This window comes from Corapipo altera, unplaced genomic scaffold (assembly GCF_003945725.1).
Source record: "Corapipo altera isolate COAL_440 unplaced genomic scaffold, ASM394572v1 0, whole genome shotgun sequence".
NCBI classification, from domain to species: domain Eukaryota; kingdom Metazoa; phylum Chordata; class Aves; order Passeriformes; family Pipridae; genus Corapipo; species Corapipo altera.
The window spans coordinates 83,008,128-83,021,475 of NW_020884872.1; the positions used below are offsets into that span (position 1 = coordinate 83,008,128).

At 35.8% G+C, this 13,348-nt stretch overlaps 1 protein-coding gene across 8 annotated transcripts in view; it reads left to right on the plus strand.

Moving 5' to 3' along the window:
- Positions 1-13,348, plus strand: part of GRM5 (glutamate metabotropic receptor 5) — a 239,810-nt gene that overhangs the window by 215,589 nt on the left and 10,873 nt on the right. For 6 of the 8 annotated variants that reach the window (XM_027653971.1, XM_027654134.1, XM_027653904.1 and 3 more), the window contains 2 exons: positions 7,247-7,345; positions 8,831-8,992. The exons of 1 other annotated variant lie outside the window; for it this stretch is intronic. In XM_027653971.1, coding sequence (XP_027509772.1) covers positions 7,247-7,345; positions 8,831-8,992 — 261 coding nt within the window. The remainder of the gene's footprint in view (positions 1-7,246; positions 7,346-8,830; positions 8,993-13,348) is intronic. One more of the 8 variants, XM_027654291.1, reaches the window with a different exon arrangement.

The window sequence follows — 13,348 nt, forward strand, 5'->3', positions numbered from 1 at the left end:
CCAATTTTGTCTTCATTTATATGCAGCTTGAACAATTTCTCTGACACATTTTGAATGATGATCAAAGAACACTTCACTTCCAAACTAATATGTAAAAACTTTTTACTTACCAGACCTTTCCAGGGCATGGGTTATGGGTTCATACTCACAGTTTTCATAACCAGGGCTGAGATACTCTTGGTGATCTGATTGGTCATATGGTACACTAACACTCCGTCAAACTCCACCAGGTCCGTTGTCTGGTAAAACAAAGGAAAACACAACTCTCCTAAACTGTAGAATAACAGTTACAGATTTCATAAAAATCATTGATTCTGCAGTTTCTGCAGGTAGTTGAACTGATTTACTCACAGAAACATGAAACTGAATACAGAATATGTTGTAACCCCACAATACCAAGCTCAAGACTGGTGTATAACCTCCCGTATGGAGTTATATCAGCAGCTTGTCAGTTATGCCAGCATGGTTTGCATTCCTACTGGAACCTGGTGGAGCCATTCTGTCTCGAATAAAATAAACAATGATTGGAAAAAAAAAAAAAAAGAAGAGTTATTTTCTAGCCTCATGAAAGTAAAATGATTTTTAATATCAGTCAATGGTGGAGGAGAGGTTCCAGCTTGCCTCTCTTATTTCCCACAAGTATCCCATCCATCAGGCTATTATAATAGCTTTACGCTAAAAGATCTTTGCAATTCCAGTTTTATCTCACTGGGGAAAAAAATAAAGGTAGAAACATTATTTGAAATACTGAAGTTTTATTATTTGTCATTTAGCGGTGATTTTTAGTGTTTTTAATCAGCTCTAGTGTGTATGGAGAACTAACTGGAAGATTATCAAAGAATACGAATTGGAAGAACTAATACTTAAGAACTTACATTCTAGAAATGACTGGCATCATCTTTGAATTGTAGCAGTGACCAGCTTTTAACCATTGCTCATCTCAATACAATAAATCCCTGTGGAAGCTAAAAAGTTAAAGAGTCCTGTCCAGAACAGGACCACATATGACTGCAATGGAAAAGATGTCACTAAAAAATCATCATGTACCAAAAATTAAGTTAATTTCTACAGATGATGTTTAATGGGACCATTGACTACAAATTGCACAAAAGGGCTTAGATGGTTCTGTATTATGAGATGATGGCAAAAAAAGTGAGGGATAAGCTTCTTACATGACAATGTCATTAGAGCAGATAACAATTTACATGAGGTGAAAATTTGGCTGAATGAGTATAGATGTTATTTAAAAAAAAATTCTAGGCATAGAGATGCAACAAGATACTATTTGCTTTGTAGCCTTGCTAGAAAATAATTTTGATGCATGTAGGATAAAAAAAGTTGACTCTTCAGAGAAAGTCATTGTTCTTTTGATGGATTAATCTTCATTTATCAACAAATCAGTTCCCAAAAGAATCATCTGAAGTTCATTATTTTAATCCAATAAACTACAAAAATTTAGATTGCGAGGTTACTGACTGGTTTAAGTCCTTCAATTTTCCCTAAATAATTTAGTTTTGGTATCTTTTTGGACAAAATTGATACTGTGATTAATTAAACTTCAAATACTGTGAAATGATTAAATAATATCTTATGAAACTCAATGAAAGGTATTACTGAAAGATTTTGATAAATTGTTGCTAAAACATTCCATCTGTATAATGAATTTATATTCTCTAATGCCCTGATAACAATTTGCGTGCAGTACTAGTGTTGTTGTTTTGAATTTTCCCCTCAACTTGAATTTAATTAAAATATGGATTGATTGATGAATTGATTGATATAAAATGTTTGGCTGCAGTAACTAAGCGCATGTATTCAAGCCTATTAGCATGCATCATGTAGATCCTGTCTACCAGGTTTGTCTACAAGAGGAACTTCTGGTTCTTTTGAGAGACAACTTTGATATGAACTAGAATTGTAATTAATTTGATAAACAGAAGACTAGGACATGCACCCTCCTTCCAAAGTCCACCAAGACATGAGCCAGTCTGCCACTATGGAAACACCTGTATGAATTAGAAGGAATGGTATTTACACTTGTATCCTGAATGTTGATGTAGACTGATAAAATACCTGGGATTTCATCTGGCTGAGAGTTGCGTTTACTTACAAATATTTTTTCGTAACTGACTGAAATTTAAGGTAGATGTCTATTAAAATATATAAACACAAGGCTCTTTTAATTTGTTGTAGTTTTGATTATAGCATTCTTTACTGAACTTTTGTATAGATAAATCCCTACTGCACAAAAATCCTATACAATGGCTTGTCCAACATTTCAGAAAATTTCTCTCTGGAACAACGGAAATAAACACACTGGTAATATTTTACTATCAGTCTAATCTTCCCTTGAGCCAGTATAACGATTTGTATATCATTCTGTCAAAAATGTCATTTTAACTCACCAGCTGCAATTACATATGATTGCTTAATTAGAATAAGCTTTTTTTTAAAAAAGTAAAATATTATGTTGCACTTGAAAAAGAGTAAATTGTGAGTTTGGGTCTAAACCAATTTTGCTTGCTGAAATTGTGCTATTAAGCAAGCAATATGCTGATTTTTTTTTTAAAGGAAAAAAATGGCATGGTTGATAATATACAACTTATTTTAACCATTATACAAATGGGAAAATGTCAAACAATAAACTGGCACCCTTTTAAAAATATTCAGGGCAATGTGATGCAATGTCAAGATGGCATGACCGATCTCACAGAACTGATTTTCAAAACTACAGTATGTTTGTAGTTCAAAGTAGCCACTGCAATAACAACACAAAATATTTTTCATATTTCATTTTTTAGCATTTATGCAGAAGTCTTTATACAAATATTGTCTTAATCTAAAAGCTGTTATGAAATTCAAGTTCTTCATAACTTCTTAATATCAAGACCAAGGAATCTTGCAGGTGAAAAAAATTTTGACAATTAAAACATATAACTGAGTCTGGAAAGGTGTATGGTTCTGTAACATTCAGCAATCTGTCCAAGTTCCAGGCCAAAGCACATGCAAAAGACTCTGTAAAAAATGATGGAAAGCAAAAAGACAGTATTTCATCAATACACTGTAAATATTTCTGAATCTCCTTTCTTCTCCTCTATTAATTTAACCTTTCAAGGACTCAAAAAAGTCTTGCTTCGAGTTTATTCCAAAATAGTCAAAATGAGAAGTTTGGGGTTGAAATTATAGATATTACCTGCTTTGATTATTGTTAACTTTAAGGTGGAAATCTTGATTTGGAAAGTTTTAGGCACTTTATTCCATTTCTATTATCTCAGGCCAAAACCTGGAATCCCATTAATTAACAGGGATTAGAGGAACTAGTCACTACATGATTAGTCATTGCCCTATAATGACATAGGGCTGTACAACCCCTCTCCTCTTAAGTGTTTTTGTAGAAAGATAAATTTTTCCTTCCTTGCAAAGTACATTTTCATCAGGACGTAATGCCTGTGTTGACTAGAGCTACTCTATTCCTCTGGGGTTAATGGTGCCAAGCACACATTTCATGCTCAATAATTAATAACATTTCTGCATGGTAGCATGAGATTACATTTGAAATAGGGGTTGTTGACAGCTCTCCATTGCGAAGGCAACAAATTACCTTTGCCTTGCATTGCATTTAAAAAACCCAAAGAGACTCTGAGATATCTTTAGTTAGTTTAAATTTTTACTGAAAAAGAGAAAAAAATCTTATGTCTAAGTGTAAAAACCAATCTCTGATTGCTGGGATTTTATTTTTTTTTAGAGGACAGATTGTCTGAAACAACTACTTTTTACTCTTGCAAGCTCTTGTGTTTTGTGAAGACTCTCGGCTTGTGTAGTATGGACATTTCAACAGAATCTATGCATAAACACCCACATTCTAACCGTAGGCTATTTCTCCAGGATTGGAGAATGTGTTTGGCCAAACTATTCACAAATGTAGGCTATGGTACACCTCCTAGGTCTGGCCTGCCAGCATCCTCCTGATAGGGGATGTACAATGATATGGAATGCACTCCTGATGGAGGTATCCAAAACCCTCTGCATGGAAACCAGGAAAGAGCAGAGGTAGGAGAGGCCATGAGCACAGCTGGGTCTCACCCTAACATGAAGTCAGGACAACCAGGACACCAGCACACCAGCATCTGGGTCTAATGTAAAGGCACAGTCTAATAAAACCCATATTTAAAAACTATCATCTCTTGTGAGTACAGGGACCAAAAAAAAACCCCACCAAACAGATCTGTACCTACACACGTATAAAAACTGGTTTCTACAGCATTTTAGTGACTCACTATTGATCTCGTTCAGGATGATGATTCCCACATTCCCCTTTTATTTCCCATAGTATCCATTAATTTTGGTGTACAGGACAAATTTTGTTGGAAGGTGAAGGCAAAGAGAAGGCAAACAAAAGGTGTTCAAACATGAGCAGTCATGCTTGTGTTTCCTGCCATGTATCACATGTACATTGAATTCACAAAAAGCCACGGCAGTACAGACATGGTTTCTCAGCCCAGGAGTAAGTTTCCTTCTCTTTACTGATCCCCTCTGGAGAGTCCAGAGCACTGCTGAGTAAGATAGAGCAATGTGACAAAATATTTGGCAAATGGACAAGATCTGCAGTACTGAATTACTGGGAATTACTTCCAAAATCTCCTATCACTGATCAACACTTACAAAACATTTATCATTAAGCTTTTTTCTTAAGACAGCTTCATTCTGTGTAAAAAAATGACACAGCCTAAAATGCCCCACCAAAAGATCCAAAAATATCCCAAAAAACCCAAAATATTTTAAATCCTTCAACAGAATTTAGTAGTTGCATTTCTGCACAGAATCAAAGTCTTCTTTCTCTTTTCTAACCAATATATAGTCCTGGAATTGACAATGAGAAAATAGCTCTGTTCTTACACACTGTAGTATATACCTCCTCCATACACTTGCCAAAATACCCAACGAATTTTAACACGAGTATTTTTTATGTAAATTGCAATGAAATGTCTGGGCTTTTTTCCTCTCAATAGATTGGCTCTTTTAAAGCAATCCTTATTTTTAACAACCTGGAAGGGGACATTTCACTAATGCAAGACATTCTGAGGTAAAATCATTTTCCTTGTCTGCTCTGAAAGCTGAAAACAATTTTACCCAGAACCCTTGGGGTACCTTTACAGAATGATCACCTAAAAAATTTTGCAGCTTCCTTTCAACAGTTAGACACACTTTAAACACTAGGAGGATTGATTAAAGTTTTGTGACTATTTTCATAATTATGTGGATATTTAGCACTGAATGAATGGCAGTGTAGCAGTTACTATGGTTCAAGACTTAGAGGCGTTATGTGACAACATACTATTTTTGATAGTGTAATTTGCTCTTGAGGGGATGGAAAAACTTGAGAGATTCATAGTAATCTCTCTGCAGACTTTCAAGGCAGTGAAATTTATACTAATGTGAAATGGACAATTTGGGGAGTTTCTTTATCTGGGTCACATCCATCCTAACCAGGGGTTCTTCAGGATGGAGTTACCGAGGACACTTACCTCTTATTTCTTTTGTTGGGTGCATGTGAGAATTCAGTTTATTGTGAGTATTTATAGTCTTCAAATTCTTTCTCCTGCTTTTGACTTTTTCTCCTTCTGCTTTGCTAGGTAAAATATTTCTTTTGATTATTTGGTCTAAACATTACTGTATTTCCTTCCTGCTCTTCTGAAACTCTACTTTCTTTGATCTCTAACACTTTCACATCAACTTTATTTCTTTTTTTTTTTCCTGTGAAGTTTCTATGTACTCTTTTCTCTTTGCTCTTTCTCTCTGGCTACCCCAATTTAATTTGTATGATCCATTTTGACTTCCTTTGTATTTTTCAGTGAATTTATCTACTATCTAAGCCCATCCACTCTTTCTTCTGCTCTAGGAATCGGCTTCCATTTAATATGTATGCGTCCTGTGCAAGTTTCATGCCTATCTGGGAGCACTACATATACCACTCTCTGGATTGCCTTAAAACCTTGGTAGCCAGTCTACAAAATTCCTGTTGTTCCTCCTCTCAGTAAGATTGTAATTAGTAAATGAAAGGACTTTGCACTGAACACATCTCATTTTACTGTCTCTGGTTCACTAAGCTTCTTCATCAGTTATTTATGTAATATACACTGCATCTGAGGGTCTACTACAACTGCACCCAATATTTAGTCTCACTTTCTGTGCACTCAGGTTATTTCTCTTTTACAAGATAGTTCTCTTCAAGGTACTTTTGCTATCCAGAGCAGGTTAATGAATGAGTAACAAATAAGTAATTTATTCTGTAATTTTAGCAGTGTTAAATGCACAAGGTCCCCTACAGAATTTGGGAATGGGATATCACAAACTCTTTGAGAAGACATCTGCAGGTATTTTGCCCAAATTTTCTTAAAGCATTTAAACACCTAGCACAAGAATTTGTACTATTAGGGTGAAGTTCACTACTGGGAAGAGAGCCTGTACAAGACCACTTCAATGCTCATATCCCAATGTAACAAGGACCAGGTCTTATCATGGTACCCTATCCAGAGATTAATTAGATCCTCAAGTATTAAACTCTTTATCCAAGTGAATTTTTCATCCAAGTGTGAGCTATGGTATTTAAAAAAGCATAGTGCTGCACTGAGCTCTTGGATTAGGATTGATTTCTCTTGATTTTATGTCTACATCTCAGCAAGGCATCTAACTTCTGTTTATTGCTAATGGAGAGAGGAAGGCCTATTCACAACATGAACTGTGAGCCCACCCAAATTTTACCTAAGCAATGAACTACACTGGTGCTTGATTTGAAAAGTAGAACAAGTCAAGTGTTCCAAAGATGTAGGACCAGGGAAAAATATTAAGTTAGGGTTGAGAATGTGACCACCAGCTGATTTATCACTGATCCTTTATTTAAGTGTAGTTTCCCTTAAACCACTTAGCCTATACATTTTGGTCTAACTTCAAAAATATTAGAGATAAAATGTTAGCAGTTATTTATTCTGTAGATTTTTTTCAGCTCCTCCTATACAGCTATATTTAAAAAAATGGTGAGCACCTGTCCTGCATAACCCTGTTTGCTTTAACACCGGTCTCGGGTTTTATGCAGCTATTCCACCACTCCCACAGCTGCTTTACACTATTCCCCACCACTGCCACAGTAACATTCATGTGCATGGCCCTTTGCACAGCAGCTGCCACAGAAAGCTGAGCACGCAATCACTTCTCTCTGTTTGCTCCTGTTGTTGTCGTGATTTATTAGGTACAAAGGCAGGAGACTGGCTCCCCCGCACAAGTCGGAAATAGAGTGTTTCACCCCAAAAGGGAGTATGGGGAATGGTGGGAGAGCTACAATGACCAGGTAAGCAAACAGCAAGTGGCCTTAGGGCAGTGTGATATGTCTGTGAACAGGAAGAGCAGCCCTGGACAATGCCAGGCCACATCCTCTGTCTGTAATTTCTGTGTATCCAATAAAGTATGTTTAGAAAAGAAAAGAAAACAGAAAACATGTTGCCACTGCTGATTTCTGTGTTTCATCTGACCGGCAAAAAAGCCCTGCACCATTTTCATTCAAGTGATCTCAACCACATGTCCTGTGTGATGTTGTTGTAATATGATGCTTTGGGGAGGAGAAATCTCACAGCTGACTCATTAAGCCAGTCAGGCAGCTGAAGAGAATCAGTTCTCAAACTTGGAGTAAGGGTAGTCCTGCTGCTAATTTGGGATTACATTAAGTCTAATCAGAAGAACTTTTAAAAAGGGCAGAGAACAATTGATAGATGAAAACATTTTCATTATGAAAATGTTGGTTCTTCTCAATCAAAATATTGTAGGAAAGTGTTTCAAACTCATTTAAAATAAAGTTTAGAATATCTTTTTCATAACTTGCTCCATTTAATTTAACTTACATGCTTACTTTTTTTTGACCATTATATATTGTATGTCATTAAACACCAATGTTAAAATTTAACGAATATCAAATACTACATTTTTCAATGTTACTGGGATTATCAGTTTCAGTATAGCCATTTTGATGTTTCTCTATGGAAATGTTTTTAACTATTTAATTCTGTGGAGTACCTGGAAATTTCAGCTATTCATCTCATTTTGAGTGCAGAACAATTTCCAAAAGCTGAACTCTCCCTTAGCACAGAAAATTCATTTATCCAGACATCTCTATTCATAAATGAATAAGCTTCATATGTCACAGATGATTACAAATCTTTCATTAAACAATACTCTTAATAAACACTGTATCTGTTACTTTCTGTGAGATGTTAGAACCATGTTACCATTTATTAAAAGAGCTACTCATTCCTTATTGACCCCTGTAAGATATCTATAAATGTAACCTTAAAGCACAGTATGACCAAATTACACCTTCACTTTTCCCAAGTGTTAGTTACATCACAGGTGAATTTTATCATTGCAGGAGGGTGTTCTGTGAAACACTTCACAGTGTTATGTTCCCCTTGGGTACAGCATTCACACATATACATAAGGCCATCAACTCTAACACCACACAGCACACACCTGGGGGCTCCTGCAGTTTAAATAACATTAGGTACATTAATTGCTGAGTGTAGTACACAGCGTATATATTTTGTCAGCTGGAATTTTTTCTTGTCCATGTGTTGTCTGGGTTTTTTTTTCCTTACATTGCATTACCTTCAGTAATAGTTATTCTTTATTTAAAAGCTATCTGCAATCATTATATAATGGATTTTTGAAGAGCAGAAAAGTACATGTAAATGTCAAACAACTGTATTTTGTTGTACAGTATTCAGTTCTGCTTTGCCTGGCCATATGCATACCCTTGAAAAACTTCTTTTTTATATCTTCACAGTGAAGAATCTGTTTGCATTCCAGACTGTAATCGATCTGAGTCAAGTAGAGAGGACAAAAAGGTTCCTGTCAAAGAGGATGCCCTAACAGTCAAAAAGACTGGAAACTGTGTCAGTCTTATAGTTCCACAACAAGACTGTCAGCTGCAAGACCTACTCAAACAGTTAAGAACACCTGCTGCTTAACAGAGAGTGCGATTGCATTTGATGGCTGTGTTTTGTTGTCTCCAGCCACAGTGTCCTGGCCAGTGGTCTTTGTCAAATTTTGTGAACTCAGTAGAGTTGTCACTCTATGGTCTGGGAATCTTCCAGACGTTGCAGAACAGAAAGTAGGAGCCATTCTTTTGTCTCAGTAAGTATCAGACCAGTGCTAGAAATCACTGAGATGAAGAGCAGATGGAAAAAGACAGATGCAGGGGTCTGACCATTTGTATATGATGAGAAAACCTCATCATCTCACAGGAAAAAGAGTTCCCATGATACTGACCAAATCTCACCTACATAATTTCAATCTAAATAATGCTGTGCAAATTATATTAAGCAGTATTGTTGACCTCATGTCCTCAAATTCCTCGGCAAAATTATATTTTTGTTCCAATCCTAGTGTGCATATTTTCTACATCAGAGCCTAACTATCTCTTTATATTAGTCTTACAAGTGCCATGGAATTTCTCAAGATGAAAAGTGTCATAAAAATAGCAGTAGTGGGTATACTATGTGATACCTTGTAAGGCTTTTTCTCATCAAGGGGCATTTAAGCATCCTGCATCACCCATGACCATCATTGACATGTATAATAAAATCTATTATGGAATGGAATGTTTATGAGTCTTTCAAAAAGCAGGCATCACAGCATCATTTCTTTTGCATTTCTTGCACCATATTTGCATTTCTGATCTGATTAAATGCAAAGAATAAGAAACTAATTCATAATTCACAGGAGTAATTTTCCTGCTGATAAGTCCCATGTGTAAAAATACTTGTTATTATTTATCAGGCATGTCAAACATCTAAAATTCCTCTAATTGTATCTTCTTTGCAGAGGATAGAAATCAAATCAGTCCTTGACTCTGGAGATACAACTGGGAGAGTTAAATCTTCTTTTTTTTTTTCGCGCGTGTGTGTTTGTGTTTTTCTTTCTTGTGCACTGCTCGTACTCTTGATTTCAGAGTCAGATAAGGTGATGGTTTCTATTTTTCCCAGTTTCCATTTCATATCTTTAGCAATGAAAACAACAAAAAAATCTTGTTGACTAACCAATGTTGAAAACACTTTAAAGCATCAGGAAGCAGAACTCACAGTTCAAGAGGTGCCATTGTCCCTCCATCCTGTGAATAGAATGCTCCAGTGTATGTGCTCAGAGATGTTTGAAATGGCATTTTTCAGAAAAAAATGAAACCCAGCACTAGCTGACTTAATGAACAATTGCAATGAGGTCACAGTAATAGAGGAAAGATAGTACATCTGATACCAGGATAATTTTTGCATTTTGGGTGATGATAATAGGTACCAGAAATGCTCCATTCAGATACAAGACACTTTGTTTCCTGTTCTAATCAGGCATACTGCTGAAGCAGCTGCCAGCATTACCATCGCTGGTGGCTGTGCTGGAAAGTCATCGGCAAAGGTTCTGTCCATCAACTCTCTCTCAATTTCTAGTTTTATTTATCCTTATATATTAAAGTTATTTATATAAATGTCGATTGAGATTTTCATGAGGAAAAGAGGTATCAACAGATTACAGTTTGTGGAGAAATATAAATAATTGCTCTTGTTGACAACAGAAAACTACTCTGAAAAATAATTGCGAAATATATTGCTCTATAACACAGTACAGGACAAAATTAATTTTTGCCTTGTGTCATTCCTCTTTTTTGTTTGTTATAATTTATCTCCATAGAAAAAGCAATATGAGAATAATTTAAGCTGAGCAATTTGAGTGATATAGCACTAGCAGGTTATTTGTGTGTGGCAGAATTGACTTTCACCCAGGGAAACAACTACATACACGTACAGAGGTTTTCTAAAATCAGAGAAATAGCAATGACATAAAATAGCATTACAGTGATAGAATTGACCTAATTTAGACACCTTTGGTCCTATATCAGTTTTAGCCAGTCATCCAGGTTATCCTGTAGTCCTGGGAGAAACTATGACTTACTTGTTCGTACAGGTATACTGGAGTTCACCACTTCAACCACTTAGTTCATTTCAGTGCTTTTAGCACATTGCAAAGCATTTGCATTCTCCCAAGGATGAACTTGTGTCACTACAAGCAAAAGGAATAATGAACTGAGGTTGCAAGTGACAAGACGAAAGAAAATACATATGTGCCCCTGCTTGTATGCATCACAGACACACACACAGACTGTCCCTTGTGAAGACTCAATTTTTAATTAAATCAACAGATAGCACACAAATCCTTTTCAGGCAGAGTAATTATATAATTGACTCTTTAATAAGAGGAGTCTCAATTATATCTTTGAGTCTTTCAGTAGAGGAGTCTGAAAGCAGAAGAGCTTCTTACTGTTTACTTTGAATAACAGATCTCTTTTAGGAAGCTATATGGGCTGATCCAAGTACAGAAGTTTATCCTGCTTACCACTGCCAGCTGGTTCTGGGGATAGCATGGAAAGACTTCTCCCTTAAAGACAGGAAAAGTCTGCACAGTGTTGAAGTAATATATTAACTATGTCATCTTCTTAAGAAACAAGATATTTTTTCAAGCTTGAATGTAACACTGAAACATCTAAGCTTAAATTTGACACAAATTTTAGCTCCACAATATTTAGATCAGTGTTCTGAAATTCAAAATTTCATTCATGGACTTATAAATTTAAGAATTTGAAATAATTCTTTTATTATAGTCATGTGAGGACAGATTGCAAACAGATCCTACAGGCCTCCAACAATTTATTGTCCAGTGTCTGTTTTCAGGTGTATCATTCCAAATCTGCAGTCAGATTCTGGCTTTGGTAGGTGAGGAAGAACAAAAATTACGTTAAATTTTTGTTTTAATCTGTAATGATTACCCTTGTATTCCAAATTCCACTGATGAATAACACTATGTCACTATGCATTCTAAGCCCTCTTAAAAACTAATGAATTCCATATTTTAAACTGATTTTCCTATTTCAGTTAAAGATATTAACAAGAGAATAAGTGACTTATTTTCAATTTACATATGCTTTCAGTAACTCTCCCCAATACAAGTCCCTAGGCTCTGATCATCAGAATTAATTTTAGCAACTCCAGGTAATTAATGAGAATGGCATCCTTGCTAAATTATGAGTGTTTTAAGCTGCTGTGTCTGTACTCCTCTTCCTGTTTTTCATTTCTTCTGCATTTTGAAGGACCTCACAAAATACATTTGCTTTACTAGCATCTGACTAAAAAAAATGCTGATGGCAGAGCTATGCACCATCTCACAGGAAAAGATACTACTACAGTGTACTACTACATGTAGTAATACAAAATTACCACTACAGCAGCCAAAACAAAAGACAAAGCGATCTATTCTATACAGTTAAAAATCCCACATGTGTAAAGGGAGGGGAATACTTTTTTTACACCTAAGTGGATAAAAACCAGTCAATATCTCTTATGAATACAGAACAAAGCCCTAAAGACAAGTGTATCTAAAAAGGTTAAGTAAGGGAAGAAAATGGGAAACAATACTAATTGCAATTCTGTCATCAAGTAGACAACTGTAGGAGAAATATTTAAAGTATCAGATACTTCAAAAGCTCTCATTTCTTATACATATTATATCATGGTAGGGGTAGCAGGCTGGGAAAATGCCAGGAAAAATCAAAATCCAAGCAGCTTTTAATAAAGGTACTGAAGAAACAAATAGTATGATTTTTTTCTGAGGGAACCCCTCTTGTGCATAAAGCTGAACCTAATTAACCTTTAGTGAAAGAAATTAAAAAAAAAAGTGCTGCAAAAGGCTTTGTTTTATCGAAAAAATTTTCCTAACATTTTAGTGTCACTGACAGGAGTTTGCTGCTCTCTGCTCTGCTCTGCTCTATTCTGCATAATGTGCCAGCAGAAAAGGAGAGCAAGGAAGAAAAATGGGTGTGCAGGCAAACTTTACACTGGAATTCCTTTGGGAGTTCAAAAGTGTAATTCTTCTGTTCTGAAATGAAGGAGCCAAAACCTTTCTAAAGAAAACTCTAGAATTTCACTGACCTAAGGTTTCCCATCATTGAAGAGTCAGGGCAGAGCTGGGCATAGTGAATGTAAACAATTCCATTACTAGACATCCTAGTCCTAGCCATGTCTAGTCATCCTAGTCTCTGATCCATTTTTATTTCTCTATTTTTAAATTGTGTGCATCACAGTCATTTCCAGTTAACCTGACAGAGTAGCAACATGTGGTTAGAGCAGGATCCTTAAGTATTATCACTACAATTTATCCAGAACCATTTCATACCAATAGAAGAAAACACGAGGTGCTCCTTTCATAGAGGTGATAAATGATTGCACATTTCAGTTCAGTGTTGACTCCATAGTAAGTA